General features: G+C 34.3%; 2 protein-coding genes across 3 annotated transcripts; one reads left to right on the plus strand and one right to left on the minus strand.

The window, feature by feature from the left end:
* The first annotated feature begins 2456 nt into the window (after window positions 1-2456).
* On the plus strand, window positions 2457-6381 carry Dnk (deoxynucleoside kinase). 2 transcript variants are annotated; one of them, XM_077409480.1, is made up of 4 exons: window positions 2457-2810; window positions 5133-5332; window positions 5698-5947; window positions 6037-6381. In XM_077409480.1, exons 1-4 carry the CDS (start codon window positions 2798-2800, stop codon window positions 6357-6359), a joined length of 786 nt encoding a protein of 261 aa, XP_077265606.1. In that variant the 5' UTR covers window positions 2457-2797; the 3' UTR covers window positions 6360-6381. The 2 variants fall into 2 exon arrangements, with proteins under 2 accessions (XP_077265606.1, XP_077265607.1); XM_077409481.1 differs by lacking the exon at window positions 2457-2810 and adding an exon at window positions 3543-3761.
* Window positions 6382-7238: 857 nt separating this feature from the next.
* Window positions 7239-18306, minus strand: Imd (death domain-containing immune deficiency protein). Its single transcript, XM_077409479.1, has 4 exons — window positions 18172-18306; window positions 9519-9879; window positions 8128-8447; window positions 7239-7857 (listed from the first exon to the last, which is right to left on the minus strand). The coding sequence occupies exons 1-4, from the start codon at window positions 18229-18231 to the stop codon at window positions 7717-7719; spliced, it is 882 nt and encodes a 293-aa protein (XP_077265605.1). The 5' UTR covers window positions 18232-18306; the 3' UTR covers window positions 7239-7716.
* Between the last annotated feature and the right edge of the window lie 50 nt (window positions 18307-18356).

Genomic DNA, 18356 nt, shown 5'->3' on the forward strand with positions numbered 1-18356 from the left:
AGCCAAGAGTTAAGAATTTGTGGCGTCTCCGCGAGAGCAGAACAGTTGACTATATCTGTGAGAGAAACTGCAATATTTATATACGTATAATAATCTGAAATACAAATTTTTAAGCGTTAAATTTAGCAGATATCGAAATTTGATTGAAAAATTTGGTATTGAATCATCTTTTGAATTTTTCGTAGCAAACAATACTCGTAGAAAATAATTAATTAAAGCGCATACAAGTAGACCGCGATAAGTACAATCAATTGGACCTTATTCTAGCGCTGAAATGACCGACAGCAAGCTCGACAGCGATTCGATTTACGCAAAGGCCATGCTGTTTTCGCGCCGGTAAAGGTAAGTTTATAAATATACTCCGGGATTCAAAATAGACATCGGACAGTCCGTGTCGCAAACCGCATGGAAACGTCCGGAACTCGACGGAAATTCAAATATCTCCAAGCACGTAGGTTCGGTGAAGACACGATTTAAGCTATACGCTCGAGCCAATTTCTCGTCGTATTTATCTCAACCGAAAATTATTCTCGCTGGTTACATAGTAAATATAGATCTATGACGCTTTGAGCGTACGAATACAGAAGAATAATTCTACTAAAAAAACATTGTATCACACTTGAAGCTTCTTTTTATACGAATAATTCTTCGCACATGTTGCATATCATGTATCATCAAGTGAAATCTTTTTTGCTTTTAGCAAGAGCAAGTTCAACGAATGTAATCTGGTACACTTAAAATTTTACGTCGATTGCTTTCGAACCCGTAGAATATTTTCTCTAATAATTTTTCTAGGCTTAATCTTTTTTTTATTTCTTTTTCATTTTTAGTTATATTTCTAAAAATTCCAACATGTCGCTAGACTGAGCTTACTATTGGCGTGAGCAAACGAATTTTAACGTCATTTAGTAAATATAAGTCTCTTACGTGTTAGTCACTTTTCAAAGCCAAGAATTTTTTACAATAATTCACAAATAACTTTCTATTCCTATTCATTGCAGTTGCTCCAATTTCAGATATACGATGCTTTGATATTAAACGCATCGTTGAATTTTATTTTCTGGCTGAAGCACACGAGAAAGTGTTAATGAGAGTCGTTTGGAAAATGCAAATTTTTCCGCGTCGTGGCCTTCCAAAACCATGAAAATTTTAATAATAAACCAAGATCTTTTAATATAACTCGCAGAAAGATAATCCCGCATTTGTATTTATTTTTATTGCCTCTTATAATAAAATTTTGGGTATAATATATTGTAACGTTGGAGATTTCGTTAAATCCTGTTCTCCGAGCGAAGGGCACGGAAGGGTTCTAATAAAAGTCATCCAGCAGATATAAGTTTTGCGTCGCGGCTTTCAAAGCCAGGAATTCTTTATGGCAAGCTAGTCGCACGCACTCCCGTCCCAGATACCTCTTCGGTCCCCCGGATATACGCTTCCAGCTGTAACTAGGACCGCTCTCGATATTATAAATCAAAAACGGGCCGCGTTTGTGCCACTTTTCGTTCATGAGGCGGCGCACTTTGACGGAAATTATGGTCGACCATATGTGCTGATGTGTAAAGGCGCGTAGAGATCACTGAAATGCGAACAAAGGCGCGGTGACGTTCTCGTTAAAGTCGTTAGTTTGACGAGTATCCTTGAAAATATGAAGACGGAAGATATTAACACTCTCGTGATGATCTTTTTGAAGTTCATAAAAACCCAGGCATCTTTGATCACAAAGCTTATAATTGTTCTGAGTTTTAAGTTTTTACTTCATTCATACTCATTCAGATATTTCCTCTTAATAACTAATTCCTAATCTTTTACTGTAATCTAATCTAATTAAAAAGTGAAATTGAAGATAAAGTTCTTTAACTGTTGATCTTCTTTTTTAATAAAATAGTTCTTCATTTATTTCACGGTTAAAATATATCTCACTGATAATTTCTAATCTTTCAGTATAGTATTGAATTAAAAAGTAAAATTGAAGTTTTTCTCCATTAAAATATTGTTTCTAATGACTAATTCCTAATCCTAATCCTTTAGTATAATATCTAAGTAAAATGTAAGGTTAGAGATAAAGGTCTCTATTTATCTTCTTTGTTGAAATTATTTCTTCATCTTTTTATCGTTAAAATACTTTTCAATAACCATCCCTAATTTCTTAACATGATATCTAAATTAGAATGTCAAATTAAAAAGCCCAAGTTCTTTAGTTATTTACCCTCCCGAAAATCTTACAATTATGTGTCTCTTTTTTTAAAGAAAAAATATTTTTTTGCGCACTGTACAGTATAAATAGTAATGATAAAAATATTTCAATCCATCCCGTTTATTTTACATACCACAATCTTATACAGTTGCCTCCGTTCATACGTTTATGCGAAATTCCTCGTTTCCCGCCTAATTCTATTTTTCTTATTTTACCGTCCGCGATTCTTTTTAATTAATCGTAATAATTCCTCATTTCAGCTGAGAGGGCGTCGGTGCACGAGGGGCCTATGCCATTGTCTTCAGTGGTAACGTCGTCGACGACGGCGATCTCTCGCCGATCGGCCGTCGGTGAACGCATTCTCCGAGTGGATCGATATTACTTGACGTCGTTCAGCAACGAGACACGCCGTCACGTGTAGCCACCCACGTGTTCACGCGCACGCTCGGATATCTCGGAATGTGCCTGTGCCACTAATGCCAGTTGCATCGGAAATGGCTCAAATGGCAGGAACGTGGAAGCGGCAGTAGCCACCGAGGTCGAGCTCCCCGTGAAAACAAGGAGTGCCTCGCGTTCCTAATTCGCAGCCGGCAGATCGCAACGATGGCTTCCGCCGGTGAGTACGATGTACGCTGATAACGCGTCATCGGCATATCGGTTATATCGCGACGATGCTCTGGTTCCTACCGCGACAATGACGCGTGACGCGTTAGCGTTGTTAGCGATGCGGCTTGGTCGCTGGATGCAGGATGACAATAGCGAAGTTAATTAATCATTGGCGGAAGGATGCCAGGATCGCCTGGCAATCGACCGAGTCGGACAGATCGCTGTGCTGTGTTGTGCCACGTGCCACGCCGTCGTACTCATTTCGTTAATCGATAATTAACTGATTAACCCAGCAGCCAGCAGGGTGCAAAACATGCCGGCGTCAGTGACGTAACTAGCTAAGCGTGCACTCGACTCGAGGCAACAACGTTGATGATTTTGACGGTCATCAGCGCACGTTAATAAGCAGCGTGTGTAGAAATCCGTGAGATTCTTCCTAGAAATTCACAATTCGCGTAATGTTGCAATTCTAAATCTTAGTACCAATTTATTTTGTCTTTTTTTTTTTTTTTTTTTTTTTTTATTGATCAGCTCGCATCTCTGTAGATTTTGAGCTGGGTCAGCTGGGTGCTCACTGCTCAGTGACAAGCGCGCGTTTGCGAGCTCTTTTTATCGGCGAAGGGAGAGAGAGGGGATGAGAAAGAAGGTGCAGCCGAGCGGATCAAGCGGATGGCGGCAGGCGGGCCCGCCTGCTCGAGATGGCGCTCGCCGACCTCGCCGTTTTATTTTGGCGGGAAAGTCTCGCGCGCGCCGGTCTCCGGCTCGTTGTGCGTGTTCGTCTGTTCGTTTTCGTGCGTGTCATTACCGACATTTGCCGTGTCGGAGTAGGACAATCGCAGGAATCGACGACTTTCGGAACTGCACTTTCGTAAGGAGAACCGTTATTTGATCCACGTTGATTTTGGACATCAGCTGGTCTCGAATAACAAGCGAGTAGACACTTGCGTGACACAACCGGTCGGTGAGTGACAAAATGTTACGCGCAATTGTTGATTGAGAATCGACGTGGAACTGCTCGATTGTCTGATGATCAATCGCTGGCGATTATTCTATCGTGCTACTGCACGAGATGTTCCGTTTATTTTTTCCTCGAAATAATCGGAAATATATGTATTTCAAGTTTTCTATGTTAAATAACGAAGGCAATGTTATTGTTGCTGCATTATTGCTTATTTGCTCATGCTGTACAAACACTTTCGACTTTCTGGCTATAATAATAATGTTTATTTCAAAATAATTGTGTTTTAATTAGATATTTCATAGCACAGACACATACGACTCTTAAACATCTTGTGTACATGCTTGAAACGCGTATGTGATCCGAATTCAATAAGTTTGTATTTGTTCCAAGGGAATAAATAGAAGAATTAGATATACAGACTTAATATGAAGGTGTAATAACACGAAGAATTTATTTTGACTGAAGAAAGTAAGGAGTACGAAGCTGCAACTGGGTGTTAATGTTGAAAACTTGTGTATTTATGATAAAATCAAAACTACATACATACGTTTCTGTTATCAGACCGTCTTCAGTGTTTATTGATAATGTAAAGAGTTAAAAATTAACGGTAAAATATTAACAAAAATATAAAACCGGAACGATTGTCGCTTAATACGTATCGTCTCAAATATTCTTTTTCAATAGGGGAAGGTTCCTTATCTTTCAGACGTCATCCCAATCAAAGTAATTGGTTCGCAAGCGGTGGCAGTAAATACAAGTTTTCAACGTTAACGCCCAGTTGTGGCTCTGTGCTTCTTACTTTCTTTAGTTGATTTATTAATTGTCTGAGCCTTTGATATTTAATTCATTTTAAATTTTTTAAGGATTAGAAAGTATTGCAAATTATACTTTTAGCAACTGATAGATTCGTAATGTCATAATAAACGAAAAACCCAAATAATAAGATTTGTTATATTATTATTAGTAATATTACCTGCAAGTTCATGAATCTGATGTGTACGACACATATACAAAAATTTTTTACTAAATTAAAGCACTAAACTAAAAATTTAGATGTGTAAAGAAAAAGTTTTACTAGTAGAGGGTTCCAGTGAACGTGTTCTAACTGATATTTTTTGAGGATATATATAATACCCTTTTATCATTTTATTATTTTGTCTTATTGCTTTAGTTAAGATATATTATGTTTAAGTATCTTCTATTCTGATAGTGAGTTAATTCGGAGAAAGCTATTTATCTTTATTTAAAATATACTGTTACTGTGTGTGTGTGTTTACTCAGAAAGAAATATATACGTCATATGTATTTCTTGCTGAGATCCTCGGTATGTCTTCAGTGTTAGAGAAAGTCAAACGCATTGTGTCTGTTCAGGTAAAGCAGCTCTTGAAGCCTTCATCAAAATGTCTGGCTCTATTGGTAAACTCTACAGACGTCCCTTCACCGTATGTGTGGAGGGTAACATAGGAAGTGGTAAAACAACGTTTCTAAGTCACTTCAAGAAATTTGACAATGTTACTGTATTAGAAGAGCCGGTCGAGCTTTGGCGTGACGTGTCTGGGACGAATCTGCTGGTAGGTCAGAAAATATTTTTGTTAAAACTTGAGAGACAATCTAATATAAATATTTAATATCTTTGTTACTTATTTACAAAGACTTCACTGCAATAATGATGAAAAAATGTATGACAAGTGATTATTTAACATATTAAATATTATTATTTAAAATATTAATGTGCATTTTTTATTTTATTTTTATTAAAAATATCTCGAATTTTTGTATATCAGATAAACATAACAGCATTTGCAAGAAAAATGAAATTAATATCTTATATAAAATATGTATATTTAATATATATTACTGTGTTTTCATTATTGTGTATATCTACATTAATAATGATCGGAATAATGGATATTACACAAATATAAATACATTTCAGGAATTAATGTACAGCGAACCATCTCGTTATGCCTTCTTGTTCCAATCTTATGTACAATTGACTATGCTCCAATTGCACACCTGTAAGACACCCTCGCCGTACAAAATTATGGAAAGGTCCGTTTACAGCGCAATGTGCTTCGTCGAAAATTTAAAACGCAAAAATGTACTGCGTGATGTTGAAGTTACTATTTTAGAGGACTGGTATGATTGGTGTTTGAAAAGTGCCAATATAGAAACCGACTTGATAGGTATATATGATTTAGGAATTTTGTGCGAAATTATTGCAATTGAAGGGGTATGTTTATTTATCTCATTTTTTTTTTATATTGCTAAATAGTATACTTGAGGACGACACCTGAGATCGTATATGAGAGAATGAAACAACGAGGTCGAAAAGAAGAGAACGCCATTTCGTTGGAGTATCTTAAGCAAATCCATCAGATCCATGACGACTGGCTCTATCATCAAACTCTAAAGCCGGTGCCTTCACCGGTTATAACTCTAAACGGTGATCGAGAGCTCCATGAAATGGTGGAGGAATTCGATAAATGTAAAAATGAAATCTTCAGCAAGGTAATAGACGATCGCGATATAAATAATACAATGATTACTGTATCGACAAATCGTGTGCTACCCGAAATTAAAGCTGTCTCAGATTAAATCGTAGAATAAAAAAAAAAAAGTAAGTATTAATTTTTAAATATAATTTACGCAAACGTGTCGTGCATTTACACTGATTAATTATTACATACAACTTTGTTTATTGTATTATTTTAATTCCACCGGCCGCATTTACGACTTTTATAATTTCAAATTTATAATATAATCTGTAATTATGTATTATGCAATACATAATTAATCGATTATTTCACATCAAAGCATTAATTTTACATTTTACCAGCATTCAAATTATAAAATTAATGCATTTTAAATGATTCACGAGAGATTTATCTGACTCGATACATATTTTGTTAATTATTTAAAATTAACTATTTTAAATAATTATTTTAAGTTAATTATTTTAAATAATATTTTGTGTGTTTTAAATAAATTCCTTGTGTGTAACGTATTAGATATAATTAAATTTTTTACCAATGAGTACAAAATAACATTAGTATCAAACGATTAGGGAATATGATTATCTATGCAAGATATTGCGTGAAGAATAATGAATTTATTTATCAAAAAATCCGTTAAAAAAGTGCGAGCGTGATTATATTGGAATATTAAATATATCCAAAACTTTTAATTTTTTTATAAAACTGTTTTTTGTAAGATATTTGAAAAAGAAATTTATAAAAACTTAAGAAATATATGTTAATTTTTGTAAGAAAATCTAAAAATATAAGGATAGGAGAGAAAAAGGGAAGACAGATATACAAGTGCATTAATTTAAATAGTGAAAAGAAAATATATTTATTACAGGACTCAGTTGTATGCACATGCATACACTTCGGTTTTAGATAATGCTAGATTCAAATGTGTAAATGCGTATGTCTTGAATGTATATGGATTTGTATGACTCAATGAAATACATACTGTTTGGAGAATTGCATGTTTATTCCTGCTAGATTTTACAAAATGAATTAGAGATAAATATAAAAAAATGTGTATATACACATACTCAATACACATTGTAATATTATGTGTAAATGTGTGTATCGCGCAAAGCGACGCTAGATTCGTTCATGATGTCCTCGTATTATTATTATTATTATTATTAACCAGATCATGTGCCTGCTTGAAACGCAGACTCGTTGCGATTCCGTACAATGCCAAATTGAACGCTGAATGCGAATTAGTCAAGTCAATAATATTCTTTCGACCGATTCCGACATGTTAAACGAATGTAAACGACCTTCGCAATCGGAACGGTGCGCACCGTTCTATACCGTGTGTCTATAAACTATGCGCTAAAATATGTATAAAAACAATGCTATCTCGAATTTAAAAAAATCACAATCGCTCACATAAAACGTATGTACAAATGTTAAATAGAGATTTTTACGTGCCGCGCCTAAGATGAGTTCTTACGAGCTTCAGCTAATTGCTCAACGCAGTCGTACTCCTGGCAATCCCACAGTATGCTAACTAACGTGCCGAGTTGAGCATCCCGTGTGTTGGCTTGCTTCCAATCAAGCAGTAGCTGATATATTATCTAAAATCATTGTACATAGATAAAAATGGGGATAAATCGCTCGTTATTAGTATATATTTACAAAAAGTAAATTTGTAAATTTCTCATGAAATATTTAACTACATGAATAATACTTAATATTTTATTAATAGCAATCGATCTTGTATCGATTCAATTTCAAATATCTTCTTGTTCAAACAAGATTACAGACTGATAATCGCGACGATTGATTATATGAATAATCCGGGATTATTTATTTGAAATATTTAATTCTTAGAATTCGATATTCACCTCATTGACACCCTTATGGCTGTAATTCTCCTCGAATTGATCGATCTGCCCGTCAGAGTACGAGAGTTTCCTCGCGATATCCCGCCATCCGTGCCCAACGTGTGTCTTAATAATGAACATATCGTCTAACCCGAGTTCCTCTTTGCACGTACTTAACTCCTGCACATCCTCGGACATCGGCCGTAACTTGGTCTTCGAAGTTGTCTCAGACTGCGCCGCATCATTGTTCGCTGGATACGGATTCACTTGGCATGTGTAACTCTTGTGGTTCGTGATGGTCACTCCATTAGAGTTGATTATTGTAATATTTGTGCCTTTCGCTGAAAATTGATTTCATAGAATTATTAAGAAAATGTCGCGAATTTATAACTCCATATTTGTCGCATTCAATATTGTAACTATCGTGTATGTCGTGTCGCAACGAATAAGCGAGAAATTTGAAGCAACGGGAGATTTGCACGATATGTAAAATTTCAGCAGCTATTGTATTTCATCATCATGATTCTTCCAGTGATAATAAAAAGTCTCGTAAAAAATTTCGCGATATGAATTCTTGAATCGTCGGTTCGAGAACGAATCTTCCATATCGTTGCGCACGTGAAACCACAGATATCGATTAAAAGATCACAAGTGTTTGTTCGTGAGCGGAATAATTTATACTGCGGTTTTTCACGTATCAAGTGCCAAAATACGCAACAGCCGAAAACAGTATCTATTTTTTTTTCTTTTTTTTATACTTCTGTAAATAGAAATATATGCGCAGCCTGGGATTCCTCGAGTTTCATCGTGATAACGTGTCTTATCAGACGTAAGAAATATTTACAATTAGGATATGTGGAGCGGGATATTTTCATTTCGTTTACTTCGGCTCGATTTTAGTAAAATTCTGGCGTCTGTGCAGCATGTGACTTCACTTCTTAGTCTTCCAAATCATTCCGCTGAGTAAATTGTAAATGTCATACGTCAACTTGTCGAAATATCTACGTAGCATTACGTAATCTCTTTAAGGGCATCATATCTTCTTTCTATTTATATAATGAGGATTATCTCCGTTTAGAGAACTAAGTTTAGTTGCAAAATTATGACAGGATTATATTGAGAAATTTTCAAAAATTGCATAAATATCACTTTTTAGTATCATCTGGGTTATTGTCCATTTCTATATAAAGAAGCAAATATATTTCACGCTTGAAAATATTCGTATGTCTTCTCCGGTTGTCATAAATCCACAGTAATAAACTTCGAAATAACGCGTAGTAAAAAAAAATGTTTTAAATAAAAGTTATGGAGCGCAGTAAAAAAGTACTCGTATACGAAAAATTCCTGACGATACTTTGTGTTGAAAATTACCGCTCTTCACAGTTACGATAACGTTACTTATTACGACTTACGATGTTTCTTCGTCGTCTTCGATGATCGTTTATATTCCTTCGATTCGCTCGTCGACCTCGTGTCGCCGAGGTCTTCTGATGATTTTGTGCTAAAATCGGTGGATGTCGTTGGCCTCGCGTCGTTCGGCACCGATTTTTGCCTTTGTGTCGACAACGTGTCATCGACAACGACCTGCTCCTTTTGCGGCGTGGCAGGCATCGACTTTGACTCCGTTTTCGTTAATTCCTCATCCGGGGTCGTTGAAAGATTAGCCACGTGGCTCTCGGTCCGCGGTGGATCCGGTATCGCGTCCGTCGTCAACATATGAAACCGGCGCGATAGTTTGGATATTATCGGCATTTTCTTAAATGCTCGATGTGCCTGCAAATAATATGTTAATATTAAGATACTTTAAGGATATTTTCTTTCTGGAATCTTTTTAAATATAAACAAAGTATAAGCGTGTATACTACGACGTCTGATGCGTCTTAATGAAAATTTCCAGATGAATGGATATTAAATAAAAAAAGAACCGCGTGTTATGTATTTTTCTTAATTTAATTTACATAGTCTGCGATCAGAAAATAAATGCATGACATTTAAGACACACAGTATAAATCATGCGTCTTAAATGTCATTCAAGCTTCGCGCACGTGCTAGCGCAATATATTTCTCAATGCCCATGCCGTGACTAACGTCAAAACAAATAACACTCCTCACATAAAATAGAGCCAGTAACCAGGCGCAACATTTTCCTTAGAGATACGCTTTTATTACGCTCGCACTTCCGCATTGTCATAATGAAAAGTATGAAACAGAGATGCGAAAGCGTGGAAAAACGTTTCGCGAAAGTATTAAGTCCACGTGCAGCCTTTTATGAAAAACATTTATTATTTCTTTTTCTACGTTTTTTTTTTTTTTTTTTTTTTTTTTTTTTAATTTAATTTTAATAGTTCTTTAATTTGATAGTATATATTCTAGACTATCTTTATTAATAAATCATAGGAACAATAAAAGGAAGATTGAAATAATATTGGTTAAAAATTAACTCCATACTTCGTATCGTGAATGAATAGATCTTTTTTCGTGTTCCCACAGACGTGCCATTACCGTAATTATATGCGATTCTGAAATTAATGATCCACTTATATCCACGTGTTTCCGGTGCTATTGTCAGACATACACAAATATGCATTACTTGATTGCACAATTTGTTCTCTCTTTGAGAACAAATTCCATTCTCTGAAGAATATCAGCGATATGAAATTGAAACGCTATTGTGTAATATTGTACTGTAATGTATATAAGTGCGTATTTTGCGCGCGCGTTCGATTAAAAATTTAGAATGCTATATATCAAAATAGAAACTTGTATGAAGCTGTAATTTTCGTATGCAACATTTAAACATTGCGCAATTGTGTAACAGTCAAATTTAAATTTTATAATTACCCATTAATATATATTTCCGAAATAATACGAAGTAAAAAAAAAATTATCTCACTATTCATATACGATGGACGTTCCAGCATTCATTTTGTAGATTTTCTCAAGCTCTACCAAAAAAAACACGTCACGCAATTTGAATATTGGTAATTTCTGTGTTTTGCATCGCCTTTTTTATATTAATTAATATAACAGTATTACAGAGATAATTTCCGCCAACACATTGGGTTTCGCGTTCGCGTTTAGTAAGATTTATCTGACAATGAGTCATCCCGGTCATCCGAGGCGATTCTTCTTGTGATAAAAAAAAAATTGCTAGAAATTGTAACATTTTCTTCGTTCGTGTTTCTGACCGTGAAAAAAAAAGATCGAGATTACGTTGACCCCCGCGCGGTAGTTCCCTACATGCCTTGCTCCAAGAATGTTTAAATACCTTTGTGTAAATATCCAGCGTGTAAACTACCAAAGTGTTATCTGGCTATCAGTTGATCGCACTCCTCTCGCCACTTTTGACAAACAACCGATACAATTCTGCTCGTCACTCGTATGAATATATTCTTGTCAATTCGATGATGGATTTTATTTTTAAATTTTGATTCGTTTCGGAACACTTCGATTCAATATATATCTCGTCTCGAGCGGATCAAAAGCAGAGTAAAAAATAGTACAAATAAAAAAATATTTTATGATGGCATTTTATCCTAAAGCATATCTTCTATGTCATGTAGTGAGAGATGATATTCTCATTGTCCAACATTGCTAATTTTGGAAAGTGAGGGCTATTCGAACTTACAATTAGACCTCAATATGAATAATAACACACACACATTTACTAATAACATTTAATTAATAAATTAATTTAGTAATCAATTTCAGCCTTTGCTTGCATAAAGTAGATACTAATTAAGTTTTCAAGTGCCTATCTGTTAAAAACGCTGCGAAAGAGTATCGCGTTCAATAACATTTTTATACCGTGGAAAAATCGTTCCGGAATTTATCAGATACACTCCCAAATTCTGAAAGGCTTACGAAGTACTCTGTATGTACTTTTATCGACAAGAATAAATCTGTTCTCGTTGCGACGTACGTCTTCCCGGAATTGTGTTATTTAAGTCGCGATATTGTGATAACGCGATTCTGCGTAGATGTATATATTTGTTAAAGATTTTTAATCGCAGAGACATATTGCGAATGAAAACATTTGCAATTACATGTATTATTCTTTTGAATTCAGATATTCCAATCGATTCTGATAAAATTGATAACTGGATAAATTAATCAAATAAAGGAAAAAACGCCGTAATCGGTTAGGACTGAATCTTGCTTGTCCGAATAATATATTAATTCTTGAGTGACTTTTTACGACGAGCAAAATCCAGTCCTGACCGATTACGGGCGTTTTTCCCTTTGTTTGATCGTATATCTTACACGGTCGTATAATCTCATACTTATTGGACTAATTAATTTATTTGTCATAAATCCTGTCACACTGTTACAATCTATGATATTTAATTCTTATAATAAGCTATATTGTTAAATATTATGTCGGTTGAATATGTCGGTCAAATAATAGAGCAGTTAAATTTTTAATTAGGAAAAGGGAAAGAAAAATATTTGTATAATTCTTTTAATTCTTTTAATAACAATTAATTCGTGGATTCATTAATTATTATTTTCTCTATACTATTATATATGACTTATATAACTTGTAATCGTAATGTAAAATAGAGAAAGAGAGAGGGAGAGAGGATTCCTCTTACTATTATCTGTGTACTATTATACGACACTTTAATTTTGTGCAGAAACATGTTTTCTGTTTTAATTAACATACAACTTTGTATGTTTGACTATTATTGTTGTCTTTTATATTCTGTTACGAACATATGCGATACTTCTTCTCGTTATCAACTCAACCGTGACCCACATGCAGTGTATCTTTAAATGCATTTCACAAATTTTACGCCGGAATGATAAACAGGAAAGTGCATGACGTTATTATGTAGTGCTGTACTGAAAAAAGTAGTAAGAAAGTAAAATACTTGAAAATTGATCCGGGAGAAAATCTTCACGAGTTCGATTGATGAAACTTCGTAATCTGTTCGTAATCTGTGATTGCAACAACCTATCTATTTCATTAAACATGTGAATCACTCGAGATGCGTAATTAAACAAATCAACCAAAGGTCAGTTGCTGTCTTTCGCCATGTGCTTTTGTCTCCGCAATGCAGTTACAGAAGAATAACTGAATATATATACTGCACTGCTGGATCTACACGAATAATGTCTTGAAGAAAACAATGACTCCGTGGCTCCGTGCGAGAGCAATCGACTTGTCGACGACTAATTACGTAAGAAGCGCAATGTTTGCAAGTAATAAACGCGCATGCATTGAGTCAATTAATTAAGTTAAATAATCTTTCGAATATCTCACGAGGCGCGCAGTTTGTAAAAAAATGATCCGATAAGATATTTCTCGGCATGTCTTCTCCTTTTAACTTCGCGCGATCGTAAAATTCGTGTTTATCAGTTTAAGCTCTAGGTAAGCATATACTTGTACCTTGATAACTGCCGACAAAATTAATCGCGCCTTCACGAATTTTAGGCAAAGTAACTCAAACATAAGAATTATGTAACAGGTTTCGCGTAATTTACGTTATCGCGGGTTATCTGCTAAGTTTTTGCTGCCTGTAGACGCATTTTTAATAGATGCAACTGGACGTTCGTGAAAAATGAATAAAATCGCTTGCTTATCGCGGAAAAACACAGCGTGTGAAATTAAACCTAACGCTGCAAATTTGTTTAATGAAAAGTGATTAGAATATGACGCGAACTATCCGAGTCGTAGATAGATTAAGTAATTTAATTTCCTAACATTTCGTTCTGTGTAGCAGTTGGTTAACATGCTATTTGTATTTTTAATTTGTACAAGCAGCTGTCATTATTGCATTCTCCACTAAGCCGGATGTGTGTATATGTAGTGATAATTATAATAAAGATAAAAACGCTAAAAGAGAATGTTGAATGCCATTGACACTTACGATAGGCAGCTTAGGTACTCGTTGGACAATCGAGTGTCCATTAACGTGTTATATAATAAATAAAAAGTTGTGATAGATTCAAAACGCCAAATAAAGCACGTTCAACTTAAAGGCACACAAATGTTCAAGTATACAAATTAATGAATAAATCATATGCGGTTGATTAATCTGAGTGTCTAAATTTATAAATTTTACAACGATATTAATGGCCAAAATAGTTTTAAAACCATTAATTTAAAAAAAATAAAGTCTTCATCTTAATCGTATGCAAATAAATATTAGCTTAAAATACGGAATTTCAACTATGTCGTTATTTTAAGAGAGAACCAACATATATATTTATAATATTCATAACTTTGTCAAAGCCAAAAAGCGATTTAATTATATATTAACACGTATTTTAAATAAACCTGAGATAATGATTTAGCGGTATTAGCAATTTAAATCCCATAGATATTGCGAAAGAATACAGTCGGTTTTATTTAGCACTCGTATAATTATATGACCGACGATTTTAAGTGATATTATTGTGATTCATCATGTGGTTTTTATCGGACAGAAATAGATTTTTCTTGGCGAAACAGCTCTATACGAATCTTGTCGTGTCATCGACGAGCGCCGCAAAAATGTGTTTGCACGGTTCAGTGATAACGTCGCGTGCATCGTTCAAACGAGACGTACGTACAAAACGGCCTTGCCGTCTGGGTTTTCCAGCAGCAAAACCAGTTCCCGACATGGCGATGCTAATGAATTTGATAATACACGCGACAGACAAACGCAGAACGGAGGACAAAACCTTTAGCTTATACCGGTAATATTTTATATTAAAATTATTATGACACAATATATATATATATATATATATATATATATATGTATATATATTATACGGGATTTCCGTATTAATTTCGTGAATTCTGTAGTTTTGCGAATTCTGTGTTTGTATATTTCGTTTATAATCTAAATTTTCAGTGCGCTGGTACGGAATATCGAACTTTGTGACTTTATTGAATAGTATAGTTATCTACGTGACCAATCTTCACGATACAAATCTATTACTTGACGTAATACTTGACGCGGCTCTTATACAAAATTTTATATCATAATTATTTGTGTACTCTAGAAAGTTTATCCAGATCGACTGTGTGGGTCGAGTGAAATGAATGTGTATTCTATATCTATTTGGCTATTTCTAATCTTATGACTAACTCATAATTCGACGTAGCAAATTCACAACAACTCAACGTACTCGCGACAAATGTGCTACTTATCTCGAGTCAATTATTTATTTATTATTTATTATCATATTTTTTTTATGTAGATACGTGTATACTGACCCTTAACTATTACAGGGCGAAACCGCGCAGGTATTTTAAAGTATAGAAAAAATAGCGACTCTCTCTCTCTTATACCTTAGTTTTTTGTAATTTTAGATATACAGCTACTTTTCTAGATCTTCATTAATCGTGCAGGCAGATCGTGGAAGATCAAATTATTGATGTTAACGTAAAATAAACCAGCGTTTATTTAAGAGTAAAACTAAGTTCCTCTTTGGGAGTTGCTAATCGACAGCGATTAAACGAGGATATAACTCAATAACTCAAAGAGGAATCTAATCAAATGTGTTAAAACCATAAAGCTTAAAACTGACGACTTGCACAAGTTGTAGATATTGATTGGTACAAAAATCGCTAAACAATTCTTATATACATAAATGCAAATTATTTTTCCAATCAAGTTCAGATTTCTAATTATAAATTGAGGAATCTGCAAACAAAACATTAGGTAACATCCTATTATGTATATCATCATTTACATCCACCTAATAATAATTACCAAGTCACAGTATATCATATTGACATAATTGTATTAGTTGCAAATCTATTATACAACAATTTAGCTAAGAAAACTCCAATTTTTAAGAACGTTATTTCTCATGCTATATGCGAGGAAAATACGAATTTAATTATGAGTCTTTTTCAATATATTAATAATTTTTTTATTAATAATAAATTAATAAAAATTCAGTATTAAAATGCAACACTTATACATTACACCACAAATATTTTTACTATGATAGCGTGCGTAGATATCTAAACTGCATTTTCTGTAAAACCCGTAAAAGTTTCGAAAACAAAGTGTCTTGCGCGCGCCATTATATAATCACTCAATCTAACGAGATAATTTATGAAACTTTGCCTAATCGGTTCCTAGAAACATCTATTAACAAAGCCATTAATAAAAATTTTCATTTCCAAGTTTACCAGACAATGTGTATTATTATATAGAGCCGGTTTGATTTCAGTAGCTGTCATCTTACTTCCTTTCGTTAGCGTTAATCTTATTATGAAAAATAAGTATTTCATACATCTCGCTTAATAAGGCAAGTCTAATTTTCGAAGATTGGAATTTTGATCATTACAAAAACTAGATTGAATATTATCACGTAGCAACACCAAATATAGAAATGTAGCCTTGGTATAATTTTCAATTCTGAGTCAGGTTAAAGAATGTGCATTCCAAAGTGGATGCACGGAATTTTTGCTGCAAATGAGACAGAATTTTTTCGAGAGCGTCAACAATTATCTAAATCAAGCGATTTTAACTAGTGATTAGTTGTCATTTCCTACATAGCTGTAATGTATAAGAAAAGAAAGAATGAAAATATTGAGGAATAAATTAAATATTAATATTGAGCATATGACCAGTCAAATTTTCTTTCTCTATTTTTATCAACTGGTTCACAACTTGGAAAAAAAAACAAATATGTTACACGTCTAAACGAATTATATATGTTTTATTTCAGTATCAAACCAATAAAACAACGTTTTAATGGCAAGATATAGTATGTACATAAAGTAGAAAGAAGATCAAGGCGAAACAAACGAGAACAAAAATTGTTTTCAAGATTAAAGACTTAAAGATTGAATATTGACATGCTAATGAATAAACGTCATATTCCACGTTATATTTGGTTAGCAGCTTTTTCAGCTTTTTTAAGAGGTAGGTTTTAACAATTAACACTATAATTATTATCATGCTACTTTTCTGTCTGTATTATAATTAATATTGTGAACTTATTTCAGGATAAATTAATATGTCCATGAGAGAAGAATGAAAAAAAAAAAAAAAAAATAAACGTATTAATATAGAATAAATAAATCCTAATCTAAATACAGTTGATGTGGATTGGAACTCAGGTCCTGGGGCTAGCAGGAAATCTAATAATAATTTAATACGCCTACAACATAGATACGCGCATAGAATCGAAGAGTCAACGTAAAACTTTAAGGCTAAATACGTGATACAACTGTGAATAAGAAAAATGATGTCTGCGAGAAACCGCGACGAGGAAGAGGCAGACGAAGCTAGACCTCAAGTATATTCCAAATATAAAACGTGTTGAAATATGCATGATAGAAAATAGAAGGCCAATACGGTTTTCTCAAAGTATTTTGCTTCAGGTATGATAAATAAAGCTATATATATATATATACGTTGTTTCGCGAACGAGTAATAATTTATTCGTTACGCATCCGCTTTGCCACGCTTTTTTTTCAATAACGAGTAATGAAGCGAAGCTACATCCAGAATTATGCGGAATAATTTATCTCTCATTGTTGAAATCTGATATAAACGACGCGGGTGTCACATTCGCTGGAATAATTGATTTGCGTCGAGCACAGAACCTTATCGTTTATCGTGTTTTATCGTTTTTATCGTTTTATCATTGCGATGCAAATCGACCATACCATATGAACCATAAATACATTTAAATAATTTCTGTATTAGAATGATCGTGCACTATGTGACACACGAGGGAGAACGCTTACCGTGCATTGGAAACAAAGAAAATTTCTCTCAACAGCTTGTGGTTGTAAGTGGTTATTATTCATCAGCGTCAGCCGATTTAACATACGTTTAACATATAGTAATGTCAGTAATTCGCATATACATATACGCGCACACACACATACACATAGACATTATCGCTTATCGCACAAATGTCTACAATGGCCGTGGTAGTGAAAAAAACGAGGTACAAAAAATATTTCAAATGTCTCATGTTTTAGGAATGGATCCTAAGTTCTCGAGGACCTTCAAACCGCACTTGGAGTTAACCAGAGAAATCCGCACAAAAGTGCATTTCTAATGATCTCTGCTATTTCTAATGATTTCTACTTTTGCTTACCTTGCCACCAAGAAAGGTTGAGCGCTCTGGCAAATCGACGTTTCTCGCGGGCGTGATCATGGAATCGCTTGGTGAAGATCTGCTGCTGGTTACCGTGTGCCGAACGCGTATTTTGATGTGCGAAATCCCACGACGCACAACTCAACTCGCGCGTTGATCACCAACGACTGACTTTGGACTTGGAC

Source organism: Temnothorax americanus, unplaced genomic scaffold (genome assembly GCF_048541705.1).
Source record: "Temnothorax americanus isolate GAGA-0224 unplaced genomic scaffold, ASM4854170v1 Scaffold26, whole genome shotgun sequence".
NCBI lineage: Eukaryota > Metazoa > Arthropoda > Insecta > Hymenoptera > Formicidae > Temnothorax > Temnothorax americanus.